We start from the raw sequence: 16,380 nt of genomic DNA on the forward strand, positions 1-16,380 counted from the left end.
TATATATATATATATATCCGCGTTCTAGCTAGCGCAAAAGTATTTCGAGCGTGCTGCTGCGTTATTATATGCTTACATTCGAGACGGTCGTGTGTCGCTGAGAGATGCTCGGCTCGAATTTTTCCACGCTCCACTGAATTAATATTCTGCCGATAACCATCTTATTGTTTCCAAAGAGACTAGCGTGATGTTCGCTCGTATAGTGTACGAAATGGCAAAGTAGAGCTTAAGAGAATGCTGTATAACTCGACACATCACTCGAGCTAATTTTAGTCCTATTAACCAATTTGTTTTCTTATGCTTGACGAGCCAAGTGCAGTGGAACTCGCAACCGGAGCTTTCGCGCTCTTCTCGCTTGTTACAAGAGAGTAGCATGCATATATATATATGTATATAACAATAATACAGAGATCGCTCCAGGATCTTTCTCCGCGTACAGGCGAAACAAGAGCTTTGATAACGAGGCAATTGCGGACGCAAATGAGACGCAGTAAACGAAGGAAGAAACATCGTCGCCAGTGGAAATTACATAAAGTCGAGATAGCGAGCGATTCCTGTATAATCGTCTTCGGCCAGCCGCGACAGTACAAAGGATCTACTGAGGAGGGTTACGTAATACCTCTAATGCCAATGAAACGAGTATGAAAGCTGCTTATTTTTTTCCTTTTCTCTTCTCTCTTTTTTTATCCTCTTTCGGTTGGAACGGATGCCTACGGTGAGATATACGCTCGCGCGGCGGAACTATTCAAGCGTGGCCATGGAAATTTACCGCTTTGCACTTTTGCCACCTCTCCAGGAATCAACGCAGTGACGTATCAATTTTTCTCTTTTCCTCAATTTAATCGCTCTTTATATTTTTTTACGTAGACTGTAAAACTTTTTACATTTTTATAGTTTATTATTGAAGGAGAATAGCTGCAGTTATCGATAATCATTTTTATATTGCAATTGAGCTCGTATATTTTTCGAGAGTACCTTGTTAGGTATTTTCACTAGATTAAAATTGTTTTTTAACTATTTAGAGATTTGCTCGATTGCTTCCATGAAATGCGTACAACACAACGGTATGAAATACTACGGAGATCGTGCGAACTTGGTGCGAGTAACATTGATTCCAGTCATTTCGGCTTTCATCGAGGAATTTTTTTCACAATAACGCAGCTTGAATATTCAGTTTGACAAGTGGGTAAACAGGGAGAACTTGGTGCGATGTGGTCTACGATTATAGACTACAGGTTTGAAAATATAGTGCACTTGATGCATGTAGCAATATTCCTGTGAAACTGCAAAGTGTACTCACTCTCCTATATATATATATATATATATATATATACCAAATCTCCATCTAGGATGCATAACTGTGCAGCTGCAGTACGTAAAGCTAAAATTCGCTTTCCCTTTGTAGTCGCCTGCGACAAACTTCGGTCGAACGTAAAGTCAATATAGTATCAGTATAGAGTATAGACAGAGGAGCACACACCATCATATCCGAGAAGAGTGCGCGCGAAATCCTTGCTGGGAAACGAGAACATTTTGAAATTCCTCTATGGACATCGTTTCTTTTGCCCTTTCATGGTTTCCCTGGGAGAGTTTAAGGGAAACCTACAGGGATGTTAATGCAAACTATCCTCTCTCAGCCACGTCTGAGCACTCACAACCTATTCTACGTGCAATATCGCATTTTCTCACCCAACCTGCACTCTTCCTATCTTCCTTCGATGCAAACGCGAAAGCACGAGAAATATATATGAGGTTATCAGCCTTTTTTTCAGCGAGGAAATTTATGTATATAGAACCAAGTTGTTTTTTTTTTCGTTTAATAATTAATACGGTGTAACGTAGCAAAATTGTATGAAAAACATATTAAAATGAAATTTGATATTCTTCTCAAGTTATTACAGCCTTGAACTCTTGTGTAGCGTGTGTTCGATTGGAACGTGTTATTCGAAACTGCTTTATGTATTTTCAGAACTAGTGAAGGAGATAGCTCGAGAACTATTTGATGGATCTTGCTGAAATTTTGAGGAAATCCCTGCAGTACGATTAACTTTCAGATGAATATTCAACTTTTCACAACTTTCTTATAAAAATTAATATTTTATTTTTTTACAAAATATACACATAATTTTGTGCAGAATTTTCTAGTTTTATAAAAGAGCGTGTTATATTTTAATTGTTTAATTATCTTACATTTCGCTGGTTCTCTCACATGAAGCGTGAATGTTAATAAAACAAAAATAAAAAAAATTGATTTGTTGAATTCAGGCAAATATAGCCAAAGCTAGAGTTCGTACACAATAGTCGAAAAACGCAACGTGAAACCTTTTCATATTGATTTGCAATAACGTGGATTATATTACAATAGTTTAAAAAAATGTATAAACAATTACACACAAACTAGACCAGAACAAAGCAATAAAATAACTTTATATTCCACCATCTATATATAAACGATCCCCTTAATTTCGATCGGAGCGTAAAAAAAAAAACTGGGATGTGCACCGAGAAAAGATAGCGCGTATAAAAAAATTGGAGCCAGAAAAGAGTGAAAAACGAATTAATCGGATCAGCAAAGATCACGAAGAATAAACCGATAACTAGCCGAGCTTTCACGATTTACCAAACTCATCAGTCTCTCTCTCTCTCTCACTCGTACCATTATTATTTATGCAGGATTGCGTAAACTGTTAAGAAATTCTCGTCTCGCAATATATCTCTAATTTATCGCATCTTGAGAAAGAATCCAGTGATGCACAATGTGCCACGGTTAGCGTAGCTTCCTGGCTTTTCTCGAGCGCAAAAAACAGAATAAATTGGCGATCGACGCTCGAAGAGTGTTAAGCACACCGTAAGAACGTGCAAACACACGGCAAATCCAAAAGTTTCATTTCAACGCGAGTGCTCGTAGTTATACACTCTCTGTACAAATTTTAAAACGTGTTATTTCTATTAGAGATGGTATAACCGTAAAAATTTACTCCTGAAAAATCGTCTCGACTCGAGCAAACACGCTCAACGCTAAATTATAATGAGAATATTTTGAAAACAAACTCGTGTTCGAGTCGCACGATTTAGATAAGAAAAAACACGCGAAAACGTGTAGAAAATAAGTGTGAACGAGTTTGCACACTTATCTTTATTAAAGTTGTATCCAGATTAACCGTCGAGTGCCAGTATCGAGCATTTTACCGAACGATTGAAATATTATTAATTCAACGGTGAAGAGCGAGTAAAGATTGTTTTTCTACAAAAGAAGAAGAGGATGAAGAAGCAGTACGATCGAGTTATCGTAATGACAAAGTGAGAGAATGTCTGCGAGTCGGAAAATAGGCTTTTAGTGCCTAGCAAAGCGTCGAAAGTTGCTCGTAACTCTGTTTCATCGAGTATAAAGGGAGGTGGCTCCTTATTGCAAGCTGAGACACCTGTACACGACGTGTACAGTGTATATACGAGGATGCAGCACTCTCGTTGCTCTCGTGTGTATACGAGCGCGCTACGCGGTAGTGGCTTTCCAAGTAACGACGATCAACATTGGCAGCAGCGCGCGAGAGTCGAGGACGTAAACACTGGACAGTTTGGCAGAGAGGAGCGCTAAATAGAAAACAAACGCAATCCCGTTCCCTCGAGTATATAAAAGAAGCATATAAATATACCGAGCAACAACAAACTTCTCGTCTTCCATTTCGTTTCCCTTTCCGATGAAATTTCATCGCGTTTATGTATATGTATACCTGCACAAACCTGTCGTTTTTTCAACTAGTTTAAACGCGTCGCCTCTACCGATGATCGTGCGTTATTTTTCGGAAAGAATTTCATCCGTTTCCTTGCTAAATTTCCAGTCTTCTCTTTTTTTTATCGCTTATGGAGCGCGAGGATTTTTCCTCGAATTGGAGAGAAACGGTTGGAGGGGGGAGGTAGTCGGGTAGGCGAGGATGGATGCAAGGGTTAACGGTACATTATATCGACTCGCCATACCGTGGAATACCGAGGCACCGAGTTGTATCTACGTGGCAAAGGGGGGAGTGCTTGTACATACTACGCGTATTTCCGGATATATGTACAAGCAGCCGCGAACCGACAAAAGCTCAAGCTCACCGAGCACGAGGCAAAGTTGGGGTCTGTCTGCAACAGCAGAGTTCAAATTCAGCCAATTTCAGATCCCCGGCGTGAGAGCCATTCCAGAGAACAACCGAAAGCCCCTTCGCTACCGTTCAATAATGTTTGTTTTTTTTTTTTTATATTTCCTTGTTTATTCGACTTGTTAATCGGTACGGAATATTAGCCGGTATTTCGATAATTATTACATCATTTTTTATAATGCACGCTTGACGGTAGATTCAACCACGCGTTATAACTGATGTAATCATATACATATATATGTATAATTGTGCCAGCTAGGAACCGCAAACCGATTATGTATTGTCCACCCCGTCCCTTTGTTTATCCTGAGCTGGAAAAGCGTGCGTTTATTAATTAGTACAAGTTATTAATATAATAGCAAAACTCCAGCATGACACGGGCATTACAGGAATTACAAGAGTTTTTACAGTAGTTGTTCTACTAATTCATTTTTAATTTCTCGTGCAAAAACACTTGCCGAGATCATTATCATTTTTTTCAAGAAATTGTTTACACGACGTTGTGGAATCTTTGCATATTTCTATGCAATGTTTTCTCTCCTTTTATCTTTCAATAACAGTTGATAATTTCGTGCGAAATCTCTTGTTTTTTTCTACTTAGGCTTTGGCGAAAACTGTATTAACCATATACGGGGTGCTCCATGAAAAACGCATCAAAGCATGAACGTAAAAATTTAGTCTTTTGCTGCAACGTTGGAAGAAATTTTTTTCAGGATTTTTTTAATACTCACTTATTTACCATTTGAAAATATCGAGCAAAAAATTGACATTTGTATAATAGATTGAGAGAAAAGTAAGTTTTTACGTGCGTGTTTTGGTGAGTTTTCAGTGGTACACCCAGTATTTAGACCGACATGATATATGATGATGCTGTGCAGTCGCACAAACGCGCGAACGTTTCTGGTGAAAAAGAGACGAGACGAGACGCGAAAAAAACGGTTATTGATACGCTATAACAGAGAACACGCGTAGTTTTTGTAACTGCGAAACGCTCGTTAGGTGGATATTTGTTAGCGAGAAAATCGCACGTGGTTATTAGAAAAGTTTTCAAGTCGAATGGCACCTGTTGAGTCTTGCAACGAGCCAATCGAGTGACTCCCAAGATCGGTTTTCTTCGTTCATTTATATTTGATGTACAGGGTCCGTCGGATAAAATTGCACCACGTCTCAAAATGGCAAAAACGCGATGGCGGACGATTAACGTGTTTTTCGTCGAAGATAGAAAGAGAGGGACGATATAGCGACTCGCTGTCTCTCTCACTTTCTCCATCTTGTTACTCTAAAACTAAATTCAATTGCTAGTGTGAGAGAGAAAGTCACTATATCGTCCCTCTCTTTCTATCTTTAACCAAAAACTCCTTTTCCACCATTGCCATTTCGTCACTTTCAGACGTTGAACCATTCTATCCGACGGACCCTGTATAATATATATATATATATATATATATATACGATTACTACAATACAGCGTCGAGCAAAGAACCACAAGCTACACCAGGTACGTACCTACTAAGACTTTAATAAATCTTCCCTATATAAGTATATAAAGCAACTTTGCGGGAAACGATGAATACTACAAAGCGAATATCGGGTTATACCTATTCAATTTGTAAGGTAATTTCCAATAATTATCATCATTAGTGGAGCATCAGCTCGACGTATCGAAACCTATTTTATGGCTTTCCGATTCACATGGAATATACTACTATATATACATATATAGCACAATATAGCTGTAAGATTATCGATACTGTCCAATCCACTGTTATACGATTGAATTTTTGTTAGCTTATCAATTCGCTTCACTCGTAAAGCAAGAAAACGCGTCGAAGCTTTGCACGATGCAAAAAGAAAAGGTGCAGCGAGTTTAAGAAATTTATAGAAGATAAGCACTCGGATTATATATAATTTTCTTGCAAAATATATTCGTTATAAGAGTAAAAAAAAAATTGTGCGGTGCAGATGCGCGCGGTTTATGGTAAAAAGAGAGCGAGGGTATAAGAGAGATGGAGGACAATCCATTAGGCGATTTAACGACGCCGATCGAAAGTGCAGGCGAATAAAGGCGACAAGTGAGGGAAATTGGTCCTTGAAGAAGCTGTCCAATAGAGGGCCTCTAGCACTCTGCGTTTTATCGCAAAGTGATTATCTCGTCGCATTTATCATTAACCTTCAGCTCCACTACTGGATTAGAGTAACCTAGCATAATTTTTTCAATTTTAACTTTTCTCAATTTCTCGCCTTAATTCCTCTACTAAGAATAGCACACACGTGTTTTTTCCACAATTAGTATTTTTAACCTATTCTCTCCTCTTTTTGTACCATTCGATGTACGAATTATGAAAAATATTTTAAAGTTTATCCACGTTGCGCCAAATGGAACATTCTTATTTAATCCGATTGTACAGTTATAAAATTGTCATCCGGACAGTTTTGTATAAATGGGGATTAATTAAAATTGAATTAGCGTCGTAGCTGTACTTACTCTGACGGGAGCGCGGAAGAGGGATAATGCAGCGATGTTAAGAGTATTGGCGTGGTGAGCGTGATTATGGTGGCCATGGTGATGGTGCCTCGTGTCAGGGCCACCTCCTGCAGCCGCTTGCTCGGCCTGGACCGACATCGCTGCGCGGGCTTGTCGTTCCCGCTCCCGAAGCCGGTCCCGATCCACGCTAAAAACACACCAGACAAAAAACACATTACTACATTTAATACTTATACATATATCACATCAATGTATCTTATATAACTTGAAGTAGAAATAAACCAAATTTTGACGATTTCTCAATTTTACTATAATTTTGCCAGCTGCCAATACTAGAAGATCGAATACACACAAATATATATAGTATAATAATTCCTTTCTCCCTTTCTGAATTTCTAAATTTCCACTCGAGCCTCTACCGGAGACTGGGGCCGAAACAAAAGGGCGAGAGGAGAAGAGAAAAATGTGGCGCACGTGTCCGGGATGTTGCGGGGGTCGAGAAGAAGAAGAAGAAGAAGAAGAAGAAGAGACGCAGGAGGCATCGAGTAGCACAGAGGCAGCTGCAGCTGTCTGGCTGGGGAACACCTGTTCGCCGCTCTCTCTCTCTCTCTCTCTCTCTCTCGCTACTCCCATTTCCGGTCTCATGCAGCCGTCGAAGAATCATCGTCATCCCGAAGGATCACGCGTGTATCGCTATATATATATACATGGTATCGGCGTGACGAATGATAAGGCGACTCTCTTAATCAACTTATTCCTATATATATAATTACTAGTTTATAAAAAATGCAACTGTGCGAACAGCTGTATCGTAACAGCTCTTTCCAACCAATACAACCTTTTCTCGCCGCTGGACTCTAAACGAGCCAAACGCGTCAGTTTATTCATTAACGCGGAGAAACTCAATTAACGCAGCGTCAACTATCCGATCTCGCTTTAATAATAATCACGTGTCGCGTAAAGGCTTCGGCTTTGCTATTTATAAAGAAAACTGCAGGCGTGTCTCTTAGGTGTCAAGGTCGAGCGTAAAATACCAGCCAAGGCTGCCGAGATCTAGCGTTGCGAATTCGAAGAGTCGAGGAGGGCTCGTCTAATTGAACGATGAAATTTTCAAGGCAAAGAGAGGTAGAAGAAGATTATTCCTGAACGATCATTGTTTCCAGAGAGAAATTGACAAAAATGCTTAACTCGAATCTGATATTTTCAGTGCCTAAAAATACAAAAGGAGTTTTAATAGAAACCTATTGCAATGTGGATAACACGTTGCTGCACGATGGACAAGTGTGGTTGTTGGATTTATGTTATTGGTTCATAAAAATCTTGTCTTTCTCTCCAGGGATCACACAGACACAGACACACACACACACACACACTGCTATCTTTTTCAGGATGATTTTCAACTTTGCTCGATACGATACATAAAGGATTACCACGTTGCTGTATATCGTGATTTCGTGTAGTATCGCTAGATTTGTTCTCCAGTGAAACAACCGAATACCTGAAGAAGGTTCTTCCATACGATTTAGTTAAAATGAAACTACTACCTCGTGTGATAGATTTGGCTATTTTCTCCAGTACCACTATATATTACGTACACTCTCTTTAATTTTCTACATTAAAAAAAATGTTTGAAAACGAAACTCGCGCTTGAATCGGGTCATCCGTTTGACTAATTATTTATGCTTTCTCGAGCACGAAACGATATCGTGATTGCGGAGTGCTCGCTTCTAGATCGAGTCCCGGAAGAATCTCTTAATTCGCGTTGATATAACACTGGCCGTGCGTTATTTCAGCGCTGAGAAAAATAAACTTTTAATTAATTATCGAGGATCTTGTTGGCGGGAGGAAAAGAGGTGGAAAGAAAGGAGGGGACCTGCCCGCTTTTCCACGTGTTCGCGCGCGCTTGAAACTCCAGAGAGGGATAAGGTAAGAAAATTAGAATACTTAACTCATTAGGGCAAAGTAATTAGCTCGTAGGAGCTCGAGGCACATGACTCGAGCTAAAGTGTACTTGCACGAGAGCTCCTCTCGCGTTACAACATGTTATGCGCTTTAACGCTCGTATTGCTTCGATAATGTTATCTACGTTATTCGCTCTTAAACTTTCTATATTAAAATAATATATATCATTGTTTGTACGGTGATAACGATTAAACCTACGAGATAGATTAACGGGGTAACCAAAGCAGGAGTCGAATGCCAATTTGGCCGAGTGAAATCGTTTAGCTTTATCTTTAGCAATATATATATATATATATATATATATATAAACTAATACATAGTATCGTCTCGCACTGATTGACGTCGGCAAACTTCATGGGAATCGCGCAAAACTATAATAAGAATGGAAAAAGACGAATATTGTGCGGAAAAGAGAAAATTGATCTTTCGAGCTGAGAAGAAAGTAGAGTGAAGCAGTGTTGAACCGTCAGTCTAGCTATATATACAGAGAGGGGGGGGGGGGGGGAAGAGAGAAAAAATTACAAGAAACTTTGCAAGTAGATTAATTATTATTAATGAGAATTTAAACGAGAAAATTGGATAAATAATGCAAGAAAAAGTGGAATGTGTGAAAGAGCGTGCGTGTGGCGGTGGAGTGAAAATATTAGGAGGTGTTGGTAAGATGGAGAGTGAGCAACGAATGTGTTGTCGCGTTTATTTTGAGTAGGAGAGAGAGAGAGAGAGAGAGAGAGAGAAGCGCGGTGAAGGCTAAACATCGGATGAAGCTGCTGCTGCAAAATTCTCGAGGATTCGACGGCCTCTCCAGCGTCGTATCACACACACACACACACAATACATGCATCTCGTCAGAAATTCTGCAAGTCGAGCTACGTTAAACCGCGCAATGTTCGATCGTTGAAATATATTTCGAACGCTGCTGCAATATAATCGAGACATTTGTGTGTGTGTGTGTGTGTGTGGGGGGGGGGGGAATAACAATCGTCGTCGAAGAAGAGCCCAATGACTCGGTTCCATTGACACTGACACACTGACATCGTTTGGTGTAATGGAAAAAATACGCGGTACAAGAGAGGAGAACCTTCGAGCGGAGTCGTTTGACTTTGAGATTCGCGTGCACCTTCTTCCCTTAAATGTTCTTGTTGTTTGCTCACTCGCGCCTCAAGCTCGACTCTTCCCGCGGCCCGTCGATGATTAATCGATCACCGTCGCACCCTATACGGTTGCTCTATCAAAGAAATCCCATGCAATCGGTTTATTAGTAGTGGTGGTAATCAATTAACTGTCCGGAGCGAGTGATTAAACATTAGTCGGTTTAATTTCGTAAATATAGAATATTCGTCTTTAATATTGTTATATATATCCATGCTATAATCTGTGATGCATATATATAGCACAGTTTTAGAATATTTCGAAAAATATTAATTTCCTGGGAAAATTCGACCAGAGTTCAAGAACCGGTCACAGTGCGTTGAACGTAACAAAGTCATCCAATGGTGCTTCGTATACGTATTCCTCGAATCGACTTTCAACATTTCCGGTGCTAATGTCAATAATAAACAGACGTTTTAGCTACGTCATTCCGGTGTTGCCCACTGACCAGTCTGCATCGACGTATCGAAATTGCATTAATATTAATAATAGAGAAGAAGAGGTATTGCGCTATTGAAAAATTTCTATGGTTGTTTTCGAACGTGCATCAGGGTTTCACCTTCGAATTCGTAATAAAGAAGCACTTGTGTGTGTGTGTGTGTGTATGTACTGCGAATGAACATATATCTGGTAAACAGTTTATCTCCGTTTCATGGAAACTGAAGCGTCCGTGCTCTCTCGAATACGTCGTCGCGTCGTGGTGGTGCGCACACGGCTCGTTATATGTGTATAAACATATATATATGTGTGTGTCGAGAGAAGAGGCGAGAGACGCGACGACGACGACGACGAGGACGAGGACGGTGGTCGTTGTTGTTTTGGACGACGAGAAGTTTGCGCGCGCGGCGCAGAAGGTCGATGTTTTCGACTCGGGACTGCCTGTGCGAAGGCGGCCATTTTTAAAAGGAAAACGAGACTCTTTTAGAGCAGTGCGCAGCTAGCGCTCTCCGCTACTTATGTAATTTCTTGTTGGCTGGCGCTATTCGCCGGCCGAGACACAGGCAGGAAGACGGACGGACGGTGAAGAGAGTGGGGGGGGGGGGGGGGGGGGATGGAAGAGTGAAAATGACGAATTAAGGACAAAGTTTGAGAAGCTTCGACGAGTTAGCAACGCTGGCTGACCTATGTCCTTCTTTTCTCGTTGCCCCGACTCCTCGTCCCGCTGCACGCCTACTTTCATCATAATCTATCTTTCCTCTCCAGTCTTCTCCTTCTCACTCTCGTTCTACCCCCCCCCCCCCCCTACCCACTACTACTACCAATAACGCGCCGTATCGCCATCCCGGTATTTCCAAGCACGGCGTACCGTTGCGGGAGCCGATATGCTGCTGACCCCGATGACGACCAACGTCATCGCTAAAGTATACGTACGCCCTCCGTGAGAAAGTGTAAACGGTCTGAGATATTTCTTATTTACCTTTTGACTACTAGCAACCACCCCCCCCCCCTAACTTACCCATAACAATGACAAATACGATCACAGGAAATTGTGAAAAAGAAAAACGACGATTTTACTACCGAATTTGCGGTAGGTCGCTATCGACCCACCCACGCGAATATATATGTTGATGAGAAATCCAGGTTTGGATAAGATCGAGGATGCCAGCCGTTTTTGATGAGTAAAGTTGAGAAAAGTTTCGAATCGCCGAGTATACGCTCCGACTGATTCATACTGTACGGTTATATGTATACTAATACGCAGCGAAGCGTGCCTACCGAGATCACAGCTATATCAACCTGGTCCTAACCCAATGAATCACGCTTGGCAAACGTATTTAGCGGCTGCAGGCATCTGGAATTCTTCGGCGTCCCCCTGCGCCTCCACCAAGTTTTCCCAATTATCGCGGTTAGCGAAAGAAAACCGGAATTGGCGGAGATAAATCATACAGATATACGGCGCTGATAAGGAGAATTAAGGCTAGACGCTGTGTAGCGAATGGTGCATGTAGAAGAAAATTTTCTGCAAACTTGGAATATTCGTGAATACGCTGGCATTTGAAAATTTGTGTATTTATTTAGCGCGGCTCGTGTCGCGCTCGCACAGCGATTAATCCTTCGAATAACTCGCTTTATCGTTTCTCCGGCTTAACGAGGCCACATTGCACGTAAATCCTCGGTTAATGTATATGTGTAGTTGAGAACAGTCGATACAATCGCGCGTTCCGAGCGATGATTCGTCCTCGCGAGAGAAAGAAAATACGAGCGAGCGCAAGAAAATGAAGAATCTCACCGGGTGTTCAAGAGGGGCTGCTTTTCTCTATATCTAAATATAATGGTGACGGTGGTAGCGGTGGCGCGTCGATAACACTGGGATCACTGCTGCAGAAATCGAGTGGCTTGACGAAACATCCAGAATTCGGTGCCACGCAAACTTGCACGAAACACTCTACTACCAACAGCACAGCTGTCATTCTTTCTTCGAGAATCTCCAGTAAAGAAATTTGAGCGTGCGAGCGAGCAGAGCGGCTAATCCATGAACGCGCGCTCTCACTCGCTGCGCAGCAAGCACATCGAACGGTAAACAGCGAAACACAAACAACACACACAGCAACGGGAAACAGGTAAAAACGCGTGGTCGAGCGAGAAGCACGGGCACGACGACAACAGCGACGAAAACGCAGCAGCAGCAACGGTCACCAATAGTGAAATTAGAAAATTAATTTCGCGTGCTGCGAGCGAGTAGGAGAGAAGAGTCGTGCCTGCCAGTGCGCGTTTTGTTTACAGCGAATTTCATTGGTTGGGGATTGAGAGAGTAGGAGTGGGGAGGGGGCGTGGTGGGGGGAGGGTAGAGCGTGACGTTGGAGGTAGGAATGACGACAACGGTGACGATGACGTCGTCGAGTAGGAAGCGTCGCACAACTCGATTACACGCGTATATGTGCACGAGACGATCGTCGACGAGAAACTGGCTGCTGGCCTGGCATGGCACCTTCCGGTCGAGACGAGACGAGACGAGAGACGAGAGAAGAGAGAGAGAGAGATGAAGAAGGCGCGCGCGCGTACTTTGAGGAGCAAGGGAGACGCAGCTACGAGTTTACGTGTGTGCGCGAGGCAAAGCAGCCAACGGAACAACGGATTGGTGATGGGTGGCGGTGGGTGGAGGGGGGGGGGGGGGGAGCGTCACTCGGAGAAAGAGAGGGCGAATGGAAAATACTTGCGAGCGACACCGAAGAGCAGCATAACCTCTCGCTCGCTTCCTCGCTCCTCGATGCCTCGCATCTATGCGCTTCGCTCCACAGTCCACGGTGTCTGTCTGTCTATACGTGTGTATGTACTACGTAGAGAGAACGTAGGCAACGTAGCGCGCAGCGCCACTCGAAACTTTGGCAACTTGTAGCATTATCGAGTGGAAGGAACGATTCGCGGTAACGGATGAAAATATTGGGTGAGTGGAGGGGAGGGGGGGGGGGGGGTAAATACGGCGAGATTCGGGGAAACCGCGCGTTGTTTTGCCGTTGGAGTGTATAAAGCAGTGCTAGGAAGAGGGATTGTAAGAAAGAAAAAGGAGAGAATACTTTAAGGAGAGGAAGAGTGGGATAGGAGATGACAGAGTGGGAGAAGATTATCAAAATGGCCGCGCGCGCGCAACCTACCTACTCTACCTCCTACTACCGTCGAGTATAAGCGAGTAAGCGAACCAACGAGCCACCTCCAACTATTCCTACTCTAGGTAGTATGTACTATTTCTCTCCTCCCCCTCCTCCCCCTCCTATGCTACTGACGCTCGCGCTGCTCGAACGAACGACGCGACGTGCCGTTGCACCGTACCGCGCGCGCGGAAACCATCCGAAAGAAGACGGACAAAGGAGACAGTTCTGTGCTCTCCCTCTTTAAAACTCGCCTCTACTAGATGAGCTATCCAGATCAATTCTATGCCGTAATATTTTCATCGCTTTCCTATTCTGTATATATACCCACACTTTCCTCCATCCTGCTTCTTCGTCAATTCCCCGGAAAATTAGAAAGTACACTGGTACAAATATCATCAGATTTCTGTCTTTAGTCTCGTATATAGCCTTGTCGTCAACCTGTTCAGACTCGTTTACACGCACGAGCGGTCTTCTTAATTAATATATAAATTAATTTCTAGCTCATTGACACGGCGATTGGAAAGCAGGTATAGTATACCGTTCCGTCAAAGTGCATCAAGATTGAAGAAACATCAAGGGAAGCTACAAGTTGGTGTAAAAATTGTTTCCATAAAAATTCATCCATTTGCAGTTACTTTATAGGCTTAATTTGAAAGGATCATGGACACACAGCGCTTTAGGTGGAAACAAGTTCGCCACAGAGCTGCTCGTAATCCGGCAAGCAGTATACTACGAGTCAAAGTACATAATACCGCGTTTAGCCCACTTTGAAATTCAAACATATGCTTTGAAATGTTTCACTCATTTCCGAATAAATCTTGTTATACGGATAACAGCTGGTAGGTGGAACAAAAGAGCGTCAAAACGTAAAACCAGATAAACCTTCGGTTATTAGATTAGGATCAACGAAGAGTCATAGTTTTTTAAAATTTTAAACTCTGCTAGTAGAGTCAGAGAAAATTTTGAACTGGTGTGTATAGGCAAAATATAGTTTTTATTTTAAAATTATACAAAGATGGGTCGTACACAGGGGGCGAGGTATAACCTAAGTATTAGATGGTCTCTTACAATAAAGAAAAATAAACAAGACGGTATACTCTGACGCTTTTAAGATAACTCTTTATCAGTAAGTACAGCCAGATTTAAAAGTAAATCGATACTAAAATACTTGGGAAGAAATTGTGTTTATTTCTATAATTCTTGCTAATATAATTTATTAACTCATTTATTATTGTTTCTTATACTATATATATACTGATCGATCGACTTAATTTGTATGTAAAACTGTTAAAACCTGCCACTCACCATGATTATACAAAAAGATTCAGCTCTTTAATTATATTTTTATATTTTATTAGATAATGCAGTCTATACAGCTATAGTAATAGTAGACGATAACCGGTAAGTAGTTTATCAATTTGCACGTATCAATCAAAAATGAAAATCATTCTGTAAAAATGTGTGAGCAGTTATCTGATATCGTTTATTCCAAAAATCATTTTAGCTACGATATAAAGTTTATCAAATCTATCGACAAGACAAGTGTGTGATAAAAAGATTATAAATACCCAAACCTTCTACATATCTATTTACCTTCTCTCCCTGTCTTTAGAATCTACTCATTTCAAAGCAATCAACGTGTTTTTAAAAGCTTATTTCGCGATAAAATCACAAAAATGATCATTTCTTTAAATTCAAGGAGATAGCTATGTATTATACTACACATATAATCTACACTAACCCCCTCCCCCCCCCCCCTCTCTCTCTATATATATATATATATATAATACTACAAAATAATTCAGCTTAGCTATTAAAATCCACGTAGAATAAATATAAATACAAATAATAATTTCTCAAATTAAATTTCTACTATCGACGAGAATCTTTAATAATCAAATTGCTAAATAATCATAACAATATCATTTCAGTAAAAGACCAATCAACCCCAATATACATAAAAAAAATATTAAGTATAACACACACAAGACAAATAAATATAGCTTCATTACATCGAAAACTATTACGACGAATAAAATTTGAAAGTAGAAAGAACGAACCAATGGCTCCTCGCGTGAGAATGTTGCGCATTAAAACTGAAAGTTGGTAAATCGAAAGATAGCCAGGGTATTTTTTCCAGCATTAGCTTGCCAGTCGACAAAGTTTTTCCTTCGCAGCACGCACGATCAAAAGTAATAATAGGCATCGAAACCTAGATCTTATTGTTAGGCAAGGTACTATCTTTAGCTTCGCACGATTCATTGGACGAATAACATTTCTCCGAGTGTATAAACACTCGACGCGTCTTATCCGTGCTCCTCCTCTACCTGCAACATTTCTTCTTTCTCCGATGGTCAAGCTAGCTATATATACACATGAAAGCTGATTCATGGCTCCGGATCGCAGCTGTTTCCGCTGGTATCAATATTTGCAGTAGTACAATTCGCTGTGATGTTCAAGGTCATCGACCGATTGACGGGGATGAAAAGCAGGAGCGGTGCGGCTTCGGGGAATAAAAACAAGGGGGTCGTGGGGGGGGGGGGGCGGGGGGGAGGGGAGGTAGAATTTTGAAGATGGAAGAAAGGATATTTTTTTGATCGATCGATCGACGAAGGCTGAGATGAGACGCCGAGCCAAGATTTTGATTGCGTAATGCTACGAGGTGCGGGTAAGTGAGCCGTGTCTGTCACACACGAGGAGGATGAAGAAGGGGGAGGGGGAGGAGGGGGTGGTGCTCCATTGGCCTAGATAAGAGAAGGCCCTCCTTACCTACAAGCTGTCAAGCTCCCTGCCTGCAGCGTTGCCTTCTCTCAAAGCTCCACACCGCTTTTTCTATATAGCGGCCAGGGAGAAGGTAAGCGCCAAATCTCAACTCGGTGAATCTAACGACCGGAATGCGAGATTTCTTCCCACATTTTTTTTTCGTCGAATTCAATGTTACACTCGTCGTATATAGGACCAACCAATCAGGAAATGTTTTGTGAAAGACAGCGATATAACCTTAATGGCAAATATCAATTAAGAATGTACTTGATTAACTTATCCTTGAATCAAC

General features: G+C 41.6%; 1 protein-coding gene across 2 annotated transcripts in view; it reads right to left on the reverse strand.

The window, feature by feature from the left end:
- LOC136779066 (AF4/FMR2 family member 4-like) overlaps window positions 1–16,380 on the reverse strand; it is a 100,102-nt gene that overhangs the window by 41,745 nt on the left and 41,977 nt on the right. For both annotated transcript variants that reach the window (XM_066736392.1, XM_066736384.1), the window contains exon 3: window positions 6,625–6,811. In XM_066736392.1, coding sequence (XP_066592489.1) covers window positions 6,625–6,811 — 187 coding nt within the window. The remainder of the gene's footprint in view (window positions 1–6,624; window positions 6,812–16,380) is intronic.

Source organism: Prorops nasuta, unplaced genomic scaffold, assembly GCF_024137725.1.
Source record: "Prorops nasuta isolate Cenicafe-Biocafe unplaced genomic scaffold, Cenicafe_Pnas_1.2 PNAS00002, whole genome shotgun sequence".
NCBI lineage: Eukaryota > Metazoa > Arthropoda > Insecta > Hymenoptera > Bethylidae > Prorops > Prorops nasuta.